General features: G+C 39.1%; 1 protein-coding gene across 1 annotated transcript; it reads right to left on the reverse strand.

Annotated features, from left to right (window-relative positions):
- Window positions 1–1160: 1160 nt before the first annotated feature.
- acadl (acyl-CoA dehydrogenase long chain) lies at window positions 1161–6593 on the reverse strand. The gene is made up of 11 exons (XM_005920188.3): window positions 6395–6593; window positions 4612–4791; window positions 4394–4531; window positions 3877–4041; window positions 3719–3785; window positions 3473–3637; window positions 3024–3125; window positions 2600–2713; window positions 2321–2448; window positions 2141–2227; window positions 1161–2057 (listed from the first exon to the last, which is right to left on the reverse strand). Exons 1-11 carry the CDS (start codon window positions 6481–6483, stop codon window positions 1964–1966), a joined length of 1329 nt encoding a protein of 442 aa, XP_005920250.1. The 5' UTR covers window positions 6484–6593; the 3' UTR covers window positions 1161–1963.
- Window positions 6594–13518: the final 6925 nt, after the last annotated feature.

Here is a 13518-nt window from a genome sequence, read left to right on the forward strand (position 1 = left end):
AACAGACTGACTGACAGTTAACACAAAAAGGTGGGGACATCTTTCATAATGAATGTTTGAGGTCTATTTTTTAGTTTTCAAAAACAATAACTTATTTAGAACAATTAAGCAGGATACATATTGAACTTGGAGGACAGAAACAAAGTATCCAGCGATACCAATTATTGGTACAGCATTACCCATATATTTGGATCAATTTGAGCCACCTCTAGTCAACAGCAGATACTCTCACAGTGCCCTCGAGGTGAGGCGTGATGGTCACAGACAATGACATGACTCCATATTTACAAATATACACAAGCTCTGAAACACTGATGCTCCAAAATTCTGAATAAATGTGCAGAAAACATGGTCACCAGCAAGCCTAACGTGCAAAAAAACCGAGCTTCAAACTTTGAAGGGATGCTTTGAATCATCAGGTCTAATTCAACAGCCTGCTTTTTTCCACTGCACTGTCATTTCTCATGGGCTCCTCCAGGTTGGAGCAGTCCCTTACTGCCACCTACTGATGGAAGTAAGTCAATGCACTGAAGATGTTGACGCTGCCATATTATTAAGCATAGTATATGCAGCATAAATCAGTGTGGCACTTAAAGCAGACATCTTTATTTTGATGTTTAACTAAAACAACCCATAACTGATGAATTAAGAATGCAAGTATGCACAAATCTGAGTTAATTATAATTAACACTTGCCAGTAATTCATAATTCATGTTTATGTAATGATGCAGACAGTTCCACCCCATTGATCTTAAACCTGCTACAGTCTGTGCTGTATGTAGAGAGACTTGCAGAGTGACATAACTTTCAATAAGCTGTCACTAGATGTTCCCTGAAGCTAACACATCAGGGAACCGTATCCGAAAGATGTTTCTGAAACTTCAGAGGATCTTCGAGAGGTAAAACACCTCCCTGCTTACCTGACCTGCCAGTCTTGAATTCTTAAACTTGGAACATGTGAAAATTTTGTCTTGATTGTAGCTTTTAAGACCTGAAATATATTTTCAGGCCTGAAAATTTCAAATAGATATATCCTATTTTTTAGGAAGTTACGAGGGCTCAAAAATGTTTAAAAAAAAGCTAGGACTTTTTCCAAAAATCTGGGGGATGTTCCATGTACAGAATCTAAAATTGGCATTTAGAGGAGTCTCCCTTCTCAGTCACACTCCATGTCATTTATTTAATTACATTCATGACACTCACAAACAAGAGCTGAGAACCACTGGCACAAAGTTAGTGCTTCATGCACTTTGAATGGCAAATAAATCAATTTACAACAAGTGTCTAGTGTTAAACATTGTTCATGCCGCTTGTAAATTAACTAAGAGTGGCAGATTATGAAAGCAGGCATTTAAGTGCATATTAAAAAACACTGATTTTGAAAAAGAAAACCTCCTATAAGGGAAATTATGTCAGATATCTTTAATCTGATGCAGACTGGCCACATTATCAATGCTAAAACAAGGCATTGCTGACAAACTTAAAGAAAATTCTCTGTATTTCCTGTCATATGTGTACCGTAGCAATGCTGAATGCTAAAATTATTATTATTATGTCCAAAGATTCAACTCATGAGGTCAGTGTATGTCCATCCTTAATATTACATATACAGTCGTGTGAGTGCAGAAGCTCCGCCCACCTGCTGCTCAAAACTTCTCTTTATAAGGGGCATAAAGGGGAATACAGTGGTTGAACATTTACAGAATTAGAGCAAAGAGCAAACAGTGTTCTTTTATTCCCTTTATCGATCTGAAAATTTCAAGTATAATTAAACCAGTGGACGTACTGGTGTTCACATTCACACTTCCACTGCACGGCTATCACAGCCGAAATAATTCACATAACGATATGAGTGTAACACCTACAGAAAAAAAAACTAAACTGGAGATCTTTATTAACAGTTTTGTGGGTTTTGTTTTAAAAAAAAAAAAAAAAAAAGGTTACAAAAAACGACAACCCAGTTTCACTTCTGGCTGACGATGGTACGAGCGATGAGCTCCTTCATGATCTCGTTGGTTCCTCCGTAGATAGGCTGAACTCGCGAGTCCACAAATGCCCTGAAAACGCAAACATGTTGATGAGCTGGAAAAAAACCCAAAACAATCAAAGCTCTCTGTTGCAATGTTTACGTGATACTAACTTGGCGATGGGGTATTCCCACATGTACCCCCAGCCTCCGTGGAGCTGCAGGCACTGAGTGGCCACTCTGTTCTGGAGGTCAGATGCCCTTCAGATAAGATGAAGTACATCAGCGCGTGACAACAACACAGCCTTAAGCCTTAGCCTTAAGATCATGAGGTGGTAAACTCCAAAAACTCACCAATACTTGGCCATGGAGGCCGTGGCAGGATCCAGGCTTTTCTCAGCATGGAGCTGAAGGCAGCTATCCAGGAAGGCTCGAACCACACAGATCTCGGTCTTTAGCTCTGCTAGCTTGTGCTGCACAGTCTGTGGAGCGCAAAGACAAAAAACAGATAGTATGATGACTGGGAGGATGATTTGATAAACTGGTCCTCTTTTAATAGGAACTCATCAGGACAGACTATATCCTTACATGAAATATCCTAAAAATATTCACCAAAAGAATTACTATAAAGACCTGAAGGTGAGCGACTGTTTTGCCGAAAGCCTTCCGCTGCATTACATAATTTCTGGTTTCCTCAAACATGAACTCACAACTCGCTATGGCCATGTCAGCAATCAGCAGACGCTCCTAGAGAAGGGAAAAGGTTGTTTGACGTCAAATGAACCCAAGTGAGACGTTATATGCAGATGATGTGTACAAGCACGTGATAAAACATATTTAGGAGTGCCAAAGTACAAAGACGATGAGGCTAAAAATCCAAAGATACATGTCTGTAGGTTCAAGTTATGAATATAAAGATGTTTTAGGCATTTCATTTTGTAAAAATATGGGTGCAGCCAGACTGGATCTCCACCCAGGTTCAAGGTACAGAGAGTTACTCCTTCAGTGGAGGCATTAAATGTTTCTGATATGAACATGCCATAAATGTTGTGTTCACCTGAGGGAGTTCATTCATCAGGTAATAGAAACCTTTGTTGAGTTCTCCTAAGAGGGCATCAGCTGGGAGGCGCACATCCTCGAAGAATAACTCAGCTGTGTCCTTTGAAAGAAGCAGAAACACAAGTGAGAGGATGTAATGAAGTATAAATCCTTAGTAGCACAAATGACAAAGTTCTGTTGTCACTTTTTAGCCTCATGCATTTGTATAAACTGTAATTTACAGTAAAGGTTTGAAATTTAAAGTGCTAAGAGAGTTATATGTGCAATCAAAATTGCCTTTGTTTCTTCAGCTGAACAATCAGAGCAGTCTGATCGTCCCACAGACACAAAAGCTGTTTCAGACAGATACTTCTTTTTGATTTTGAAACACTGAACCAGTTAAACCTACACTTGTAGACCACAAAAAATGATGTAGGGGCACTTCATATATTTCCATGACCCTGGTACCTGGGCTTTCAGGCCAATCTTCTCCAGCTTCCGCCCTTTGTGAAAGCCCTTCATGCCCTCCTTCACCAGGAACAGACTGATCCCGTGTGCTGCCGTCTTCGCCTCTCGGTTGGTCACGGTCACTACCACCACCAGATCTGCCATCCAACCATTTGTAATAAATACCTGAAGAGGTCAGATGGAGTAATATCTATACTGGACTTTAAATGTAATTGAGTGGATACTTTTGAAGTCTTGACTCAGTACCTTGTTGCCGTTGAGGATCCAGTCACTGCCATCCTTCTTGGCATACGTCCTCACACCCTGAAGGTCACTGGAAAAAAATAGAGGAGCTGAGTCGCTGAAGCTACCTGACATTATGTGTGCTGATTTCTTGATGTTACAATCTGTGATTGAGTCCTGACCTGCCTGCTCCTGGCTCAGTCATGGCGATGGCAGCGATACATTTCCCAGCGGTCATCTTTGGGATGAAGTGTTTGATCTGTTCCTTGCTGCCGTAGTTGACGATGTAGGGCATGACGATGTCAGAGTGCAGCGCAAAACCTGGGCCTGTGCAGTTGCAATACATTCTGTAGTGGTGCAGACAGCAGAGATGAGATGAAGGATGAAGAGATAGCTGACTATCTGGCAAATACACTGGTCATCATCACTAAAGCTACTTTCTTGTGATTGTTTTTTTAAAATGGTATTGAGCAACAGTTCTCCAAGCTTTCTGAAGTGGTAAAATCATACCTGGATAAAAAAAAAAAAACAACTGCAGCAATGGATCGATCACATGTCCTCACTTGGAAAAAGCTTAATTCTCTTTCTTGTGTTTTTAAAATCACATCTCAGCTGGAACTCATTGCTAAAATATTTCAGTCTCTCTGAATGTCGGTGAATAGCTTCAGATATAGAACGGTGGTTTGAAGGACAACTCACTGCTCCTCCCATGTGACAGCTGCAGAAAACAGGTCTCCTCCTATGCCACCATGCTCTTCTGCTGTCATTACTCCCAGCAGACCTTGCTCACCAGCCTTTTCCCACACCTCCCTGCTCACCTGACCTGCCTTCTCCCACCTGCAACAAAAAACAGTTGAAGTAAAGCTATTAAAGGCTTATTTTAATAATTCTTGGTAGGTCATCAAACTTCCACCTACTCTTTGTGGTAAGGCACTACTTCCTCTTGGAAGAAGCGCCGCACATTTTGTCTGAAGAGGTCATGGTCCTCATTGAAGATCCGGCGGGTCCCGATGTCCATCAGGGATTTGGCGCTAGAGGTCTCAGGTCGGCCTGAGGATGCGGGCTGCCTGAACTCCTCAGACTTATTGTGCTGAAATCTGTGGGGACAGAAATTCAACCATCCATCACTATACAGCCAGCAAGTGCCTGACCTGGGAGCTCCATGACAAATTAACTCACTCAGCGGTCAGTTTTTGAGGTGACTCGTGGGTAAAAAATGTGAAATCCTGCAAAACAATTAATTGATGCAAATCAATTGCTAAGTGTTAACATTATTCAAATATTTAAAAATATAGAGTGCACAAAAATGAGCGCTTAGCTTACTACAATATGGTTGTCTTATAGAGGTGGGAATCACCATACATCCCACGATACGATATTATCACAATATTTAACTCACGATATGATATTATTGCAATTTTTTAAAATATTTTGCGATATTCAGATTCTGTACATAAAGGTAAACGTTATCAATATTCATTTTATCTAATATCAAAGTCTCACACTCAGTCTTTCTCTCATTTCAGTCAGTTTTATTGTTGACAAACTGAACGGCTTGTATTACAGTCTAGTCCAACTGAACTGAATGCAACCATCTGGTACAATTATAGCTATTTATAAAAACTATGCAGCCCATTCAGCAACTGAAGAATTTGAAAGTAAATTAAAACAAAATATAATTTTACATTAAATAAAAAAGTTTTAAACTTAATTAAAATAAAACATGTCTTAAATTAAAATAAGTAAACTGTCATGTTTATTGCTGCCAAAAAAAAAGTTAAACACATTTGGACAGTGTCAGGATTCTTGCTCAGAAAAAGGATCAACATGCTCTGAAGTCAGAGTTCCAGTCCACAAAAACTTTTTTTGTAACTAAATATCGATTTCAGCTGTCCCTGTATTGATACATTATTAGCAAACAAAATATCACGATACTACACAGTATGGACCCCCCCCCCCCTATTGTCTTATAGTGACTTGAATTGGAAGAGGTAAGAAAACAAACTCCGTTGACTACAATCTACAACCCACTGACATCTACTGGTGAGATTTTACACTTTAACTACCTCTGCTTTGCTTTTCTTCCCTCGTTGCCACTGTAAATAAGAATGATTTCTTAATGACGCCTCAAATAAAGGTTACACCAACTTTACATGGAATTACATGGATGTACAGCCTTGTCAGATCAGCTTCAGTTGACATCTCTTCAGCACACAGACAGTTTATTTAATATGGGAAGCTTTCAAACTACCTTTAGGCACACTTCAATGTGTGGAGACTTCAATACGATTTAAACAACAACAACAACTCTCAACCATAACATGTTTTATTTAGATAAAAATGGCCAAACTCGTGTATCTTCATTTTTAGACTGCTGTAATTTTAAAACGTTCTCTAAATTTTGAGATTCTGGTTTCGATTTTCACATTAAAGGTCTCCATGTAAACAATAGGTCACAATAAAGTGTGTCAAAGGTAACCGCACACACACATCATACAGTCCGACCTTTTTCTGTACTATAAAAATGCTCCGCGACTTCTACAGTGAAATATAAAAAATATTACTAATATCATGCAAAGTAAAACTATTTCCTAAAAAAGCGTAAATGTTCCGCTCACAGCTTTGAATGCATTTCTTTGCGCTGATATCGACAGATGCGGCTCCAGCTCACCAGAAACAACTTTAACTGCGCATTTTTACCTCGCAGAAACTGCAGCGAGCGGCCGTCCTCTTCCAGACACATTTCTCAGTCCGAAAACACAAGTTCCGATTATTCTGTTCGCCAACATATTCGAATCAACGTACAACTTCACAGGAAAAAGACGAAAAGAGAAAAGATCGTTTGAGCGACACTAGATTCTGCACCGCGTCTTCTTCTTCTTCTTCTACATTTTTATTGGCGGTTGGCAAACAACTGAAAGGTGCATTACCGCCACCAACTGGTATGGAGTGTGGGCTGGAACGTCGCTCAAAACAAACAACCCCCCAAATCCTTTCAAACAATTTACCCTCTTTTAAAAACTGAAACAAGGCCTGATAACTTTTACTTCCAGATTCCTTTTGCAATAAATCAATAAGATCCAGCATCACTCGGTTCGTTTCACGGGTGCCTTTAAATGTGAACGCCTGAGAAGTATGGTTGTTATGTGAGGTGGGTCTCGCTTATGATTGAGTCCAAATAAAGCGGGAATTTGCTTTAAACTACGTTAATATCACAAATACAAACGATTTGTTTAGTCCATAAAATAGGGTGACCAACTGTCCTCTTCTTTTTGCACTTGTTGACTTGTAAAAGCCTGTATGACATTTTTTATTTCACCATTCATGTATGTATTTTACCTCCACAAACAGCTGAGACATGGTTTGCGATACATGTGGCAAAAAAGTGCTCCAAGAGTGAGGTGTTGTGGCTATACTTTCCCAACCTTGAGACCTCAGAATTAGGGAGACATTCAAAAGGACTGTTTGGGGGGGTGATAAATACATTTTACAGTGTTTATTTATCAGATAAAATACGTTAAATGTCACCGTTATTATTAGCCGGCCCGGAAACAGCGGGGATGTCCAAATTCAGAGGCTGCTTCCACCTGAGGACCCGGCCTTCGCGGTCTAAAGAAAGCCGGGTAGTACGTCACGAGTTCCCTCGGTGGAGTGAAACTGCCGTCTGCTCCTTGCTTTCTAAAATATAACCGGGCGCTGGCGTAAACTCTCGACCGTCTCACACTTTCTTTAATTAGTTTTCTGTTCGATGTTTATTCAGCTGTGTGAAAACCCTGGAGAAACCCACCCGAGGGATTAATAAAGTTAAATTGAATCTAATCTAATAACTTTAATCCCAGCCAAACCGATTTACTCACGAACAAATAAAACACCGAAAAATCCAAACAATAACATTTTTAAGTTATCAAAGTGACTTATATATCATGTTTAACCCGAGTAGCGAAAGGCCACGGGGGTTTGAAAACGATGCGTCGATTGGCTCAGATATTTGAAGTTTACACAGCTACATTCTCACCTGAAAACATGTTAAAAGTTGTTTTTTTTTTGCGACCCAGAAAGAGAAATAAGAGTAATATTAAAACTAAGTAGCTGCCGCCATTGTTGGAAACTGGAATTGGCTGGGCTATGAATTCTGAGATATGGTTTTTCAATTTTGTTGTCCAGGTGGAAATTCGGGAGAATGGTGGCTCCGGGATTCTCCCGGAAAAATCAGCAGGGTTGGCATGTATGGTTGTGGCAACATCACTAACCTTGTCAAACACCTCAGAGTAAATCATATCACAGAATATGAGGCGCGTATGTTGAGATGAACTGAAGAGGAGGAGAGGGACAGGTGCTGCTAGGGCGAGACAGAAGCCTCTCACGGAGTCCTTTAGTGCTGCAGCCAGGCAAGGTGTTCAAATAGACTTCAGGTTTTTTATTTCTATATGATGAACTCTGCATTATTAAGTGATAAGAACAAGTAATCTGATGTCCTGTAATCATTATGACGCTATAATTTGAGATACAATAAATAAAATACGTTTTTGTACAAAGTATCATATTGGATCAGTATCGTCGATACCACCCTGAATATTACTTGGTATCAGATCGGAAAGGAAATCAGTGGTATCGCACATCACTAATCGCCAACTGTGTTTTTTTATTTTTGTTTTTCTCTCACCCTCTCTCTCTCGCACTTTTTTCGGCTTCACTCAGCATGTGAGCCTTGTGCTTTATGCTGGGAAGAGGGGGTGAGGGACGGTAGTTACACTCAGTAGCACAGGAACAGAGCAGGAGGGAGAGAAAGAGAGCCAGGGACAACAAGGTCACATTAGAAAGGTATAGTAATCATCCACAACTATTTTCAGTTGCGGATGATAAAGGATTCAGAAAGTTTATTTATGCAGGCCCATATGACAGAGAATATGCATGTTCTTTTTGTTTTCATATTTTAATTTATATTTAATTGTGTTGTGGTTTGCAGTGTTTTGTGTTGTTTCACTTTAAATTTGTAAAAGGAAAAAGCTGAAAATTTAAATAGTTAAAAGTTGAAATGTGAATAGTTGATTTTTGTATTATATGATTCATTTATTACATTTTATGTGGAGTGAATAAATAAAAGTATATTTACAGTGGCCTCTACAGACAAAGCACATACAAACTTCAAATCACGTAAACACGTACAAACTCCGAAGCACATAAAAACTCAAAACATGTACAAAAGACAACAGAAGTGCTCCAGGATGGGCAGTGTTGAGCTTTTGTTACGTAGTGGCTACACAAGCCAGCAAGTACCAACGACCGGATTTGGTGTGTGGTAGTAACAGGTAAATGAACTTTTTTTTTTAATTATTTGACTATATATGAATGCTTGTGTATAAATACACAAACAATACACATATGCTTTCATGCTTTCAATTGTGTAATTTAAGTGATCTAGGTAGCTCTGTTTTGGAAGTTCAGTACTTGCTAGAAATGTGTTTTGGAGTATGTACGTGCTTTTTGGAGTTTATACGTGTTTTCTCTCTAGGGGCCACCGCATATATTTATATATAAACATATATAAATAAAACCACTTTTTTTTACATTAGTAATTCCTTTTGGGCATAATTTTATATTGTTGTTAATAATAAATTAATTAAAGCAACAAAACAACCTGAAGAGCCGGTTCTTTTTAGTGAGCCGAACCGAAAGAGCCGGTTCTCTAAAAAGAGCCGGAAATCCCATCACTATTGTCTTCTGTTGATTTGTTGCTCAGCATTTCCACCTATTGCTGGGGGTTATCCTATTGCGAACACACTCATTGCAGTAATTTAGAGTTTAAGGCAATTTTCTGACATTTATAGGCCAAAAAAAGCACGCCAACAGCAGATGGGTTTTAATTAAATAACTGCACGATTTTTTTGTGTTATTTCAGAGTAACAAGGTGATTCACACTTTGTGCCCAACAAAAATGTTCCAGGCAAGCGCATCAGCTGCTTTAAGAAACCAAAGACAAACCAAATGATGGAAATCTGCTGGTTTATTTGTCTTTATTTGTTTATTGCATTCTTCCTGTCACATGGTGAAATATAATAAAGAGATAAAACAGCATCTCTAACACCAGCTTCTCATTTAAACACTGTGAAAGATATGGAGTGATCTGTAAAGCACACAGACAAAGATAGATCAGTTTAAGTTTAATATATCAAAATTTGGTTGACCTAGTTCAAACAGTCCCACAGTAACTGATAATAAAATGCATATAGTTTTCCAATGATAGAGCTTTAACATAATTTGGCTAGCTATATAGCTAGCTACATTTAATTGTTCAATCAGTCTTTTTTCACTGGACCCTAATCATCTGTTTTGAAACATTATTCCATAATTTTAACAAATATTATTTGAGCAGAATAATATTTTTTTAAATATCCATTCATCCATCCGCTTCCGCTTATCCTTTTCAGGGTCGCGGGGGCACTGGAGCCTATCCCAGCTGTCATAGGGCGAAAGGCGGGGTACACCCTGGACAGGTCGCCAGTCTGGACTAACACATAGGGACAGACAACCATTCACACTCACATTCACACCTAGTGGCAATTTGGATTATCCAATTAACCTATCCCCACAAGCTGCATGTCTTTGGACGGTGGGAGGAAGCCGGAGTACCCGAAGAAAACCCACGCAAACACGGGGAGAACTCCACACAGAAAGACCCCGGCCTGATGGTGGAATTGAACTCAGGACCTTTTTGCTGTGAGGCAACAGTGCTAACCACTGTGCCACCGTGCTGCCCCAATTTCTTAATTTTATGTTTATAGCTGCTTAAAGCTATTTTTCTCTCCTTTTTCATCTTTCAGACACACAAAACATAAACCAGATTACTTTAACATTTCTTGTGTGGTTACTTATTTTCTCATTTATTCTCTACCCAGTTCAGCTGGTTGATCTTTGTGACAAACATACCAAACAATGCTGTCAGGTAAACAAACTATGCAGAGCCAGCACTCGTCATTTTTATTTATCTTGGTCTTGGTCGTATTGTTGGACTAGTTAATGGGTATGCCCTCATTGTCATCTGTTGGGATTTTATTTTGAAAGGACATGACGTGTCATTTTGCAGCGCATCTGTGAGAGTTTAATAAAGTCACGTTGGTGTGTGTATTCCTGTGAAAGCTGATGCCCCACATGTGTTTATTCCTCCGTTTACATAAATAACTAACTCTTATTATCAGGGACTAAAAGTAGTCCTGTTTTTGCCAGAATATAATTGGCGAGCCAGCCAGGGGAGCAGACAGCAATCCAGAAGCTGAGGACCTGGGGGGACTGGGAAGTTGCATATATGAGTGATAAGACACCAAAGAAAAATAAAAGTAAGGAAGAGCTGTTTCTGCTCATTTTTGTTGCATCTGGGTGAAATCAGGCTGGATCTCTACACACGTCAAAGGTACAGAGAGCTGGTCCTTCTGCAGAGGAGGCATTAAGTGTTAAGTGAACATGCCATAGATGTTGTGTTCACCTAAGGGAGTTCATTCATCAGGTAATAGAAATCTTTGTTGAGTTCTCCTAAGAGGGCATCAGCTGGGAGGCGCACATCCTGGAAGAATAACTCAGCTGTGTCCTTTGAAAGAAGCAGAAACACAAGTGAGAGGATGTAATGAAACGAGCACGAAACGAACACTATTAAGCAGTAAACTAGTCAAAACTTAGTAAACTAGTAAACCTAGTAAACTAGTCATTACCATGACCTTATTCTATCCCTGATAAATAAAAAAGATGCCAAGAAAACCATTCAGAGATGCAGATGAGGACCAGGGCTTTCAGGCCAATCTTCTCCAGCTTCCGCCCTTTGTGAAAGCCCTTTGGAGGAGGCCATGAAATAGAGGAGCTGAGTCGCTGAAGCTACCTGACATTATGTGTGCTGATTTCTTGATGTTACATCTGTGATTGAGTCCTGACCTGCCTGCTCCTGGCTCAGTCATGGCGATGGCAGCGATACATTTCCCAGAGGTCATCTTTGGGATGAAGTGTTTGATCTGTTCCTTGCTGCCGTAGTTGACGATGTAGGGCATGACGATGTCAGAGTGCAGCGCAAAACCTGGGCAGAGACGCTGCTAATAAAGTTACACAATTACACAGTGACTTTGCGTGTATTATTATATTTACAAAATACCACAGTTTTTGTCTTGGACGTATCATTTTATTTTTGTTGTATTTATCCGCGACACCTTAAATATATAGATAGATATAGATATAATCATACAAAGTAAAACTATTTCCCAAAACTGCGTAAATGTTCCGCTCACAGCTCTGAATGCATTTCTTCACACTGATATGGACAGATGCGTCTCCAGCTGACTAGAAACAACTTTAATAGCGCATTTTTACCTCGCCCGCAGAGACATGCAAACATATTTCTTAGTCCGAAAACACAGGATCAGATTATTCTGTTTGCCAACATCTTCGAATCAATTAGTCAGTGAATTATTAACAAATACAAATCAACAGTTTCGTCCATTAAAACAGTAGCAGAGTGAGACCTCCAACTCATCATTTATGGGTAGTTTTCTTCTTCTATTGAAGTGTAAGCAAGTGTGTTTGCACAGCATTTCCACCTATTGGTTGGAGTTACAAAACACTACCTGCAGAATTTATCATCTTAAAGGCAATTTTAAGCATAAAGTTAAGTAAAAAATTATAGGCCAAAAAAGTGTTGATGTATGTCTTTTGTCTGAGAAAACATAAAGCATAAAAAAGGCTCCTGCCAGTCATAACACTGTATGGAAGATTTTTTTTTTAATGTTTTTTAATTAAACCCAAATGCAAAAAACCAAAAACACTATCAGCAGCTTCATGTATGCACCTTTACTACTACATCACACCACACGGGGGCAGGACTTACACAGGTTAAAACTTGTCTTACTGCACTGAAACACAAGCACCAGAGGCACTGTACATCCTGAGGGATTGTTAACATTAGGAAACATCTAATGCACAGTCCAGAATGGAGATGTTTTATTCAATAATCACACACTTTTTTTATGTTATTTCAGTTTAACTAGATGATTCACACTTTTTTGCCCAACAGAAAATGGTCCAGACAAGTGGGCTGGTTTAAGAAACCAAAAACAAACAAGTGAAATCTGGTGGTTTATTGAGCTTTATTGATCTTCTGCAGTACCAGTATGTTCTCAGTATGCTCTTTGACATTAAAAAGGAAAATTGTTGCTGGATGACTGAGAACCTTCACAGACAAAATTGTTACTGTTTCAAAACGACTCAGGTATACCTTCCTCTTAAAAAGTGGAGAAAATCTCATTCAGCTCTCATGAAGTTTCATTTTACAGTCACTGGAAAGATCTTTCAGTGAATGTACAACAACTACATATTTGGACAAGTTTACAATGTAAATTGTTCCATTTTTCCTGTCACATGGTGCAATATAGAGAGATAGAAAAGAACATTTACTCTTTGACTCAAATTAGGCTGATGTCATAGGCACATACAAACAAATATTAATGATCATTCTGTTATAGCATGAATAGCCTATTGCAAAATAAATCAACAATAATTTTTACTCTAATAAAGAAAAAAATATTTTTAGTGGGGCAAAAGTCAACAATGGCTGAATGGCTTCTTATTTAAATACTGCAAATTATATGTAGCGATCTTTAAAATGCATCGGCAAAAACAGAGCACTTTAACTTTAATATATCAAAATTTGGTTGACCTCTTTTGGGGGAGCATTTGGTGTTTCTGTTCTTTTGTGAGTAATTTATTCAGTTTTACACACACACACACACACACACACACACACACACACACACACACACACACACACACACACACACACACACACACAC

The sequence above is a fragment of the Haplochromis burtoni genome, unplaced genomic scaffold (assembly GCF_018398535.1).
Source record: "Haplochromis burtoni strain Fernald_Lab_line unplaced genomic scaffold, NCSU_Asbu1 Contig_38, whole genome shotgun sequence".
Taxonomy (NCBI): Eukaryota; Metazoa; Chordata; class Actinopteri; order Cichliformes; family Cichlidae; genus Haplochromis; species Haplochromis burtoni.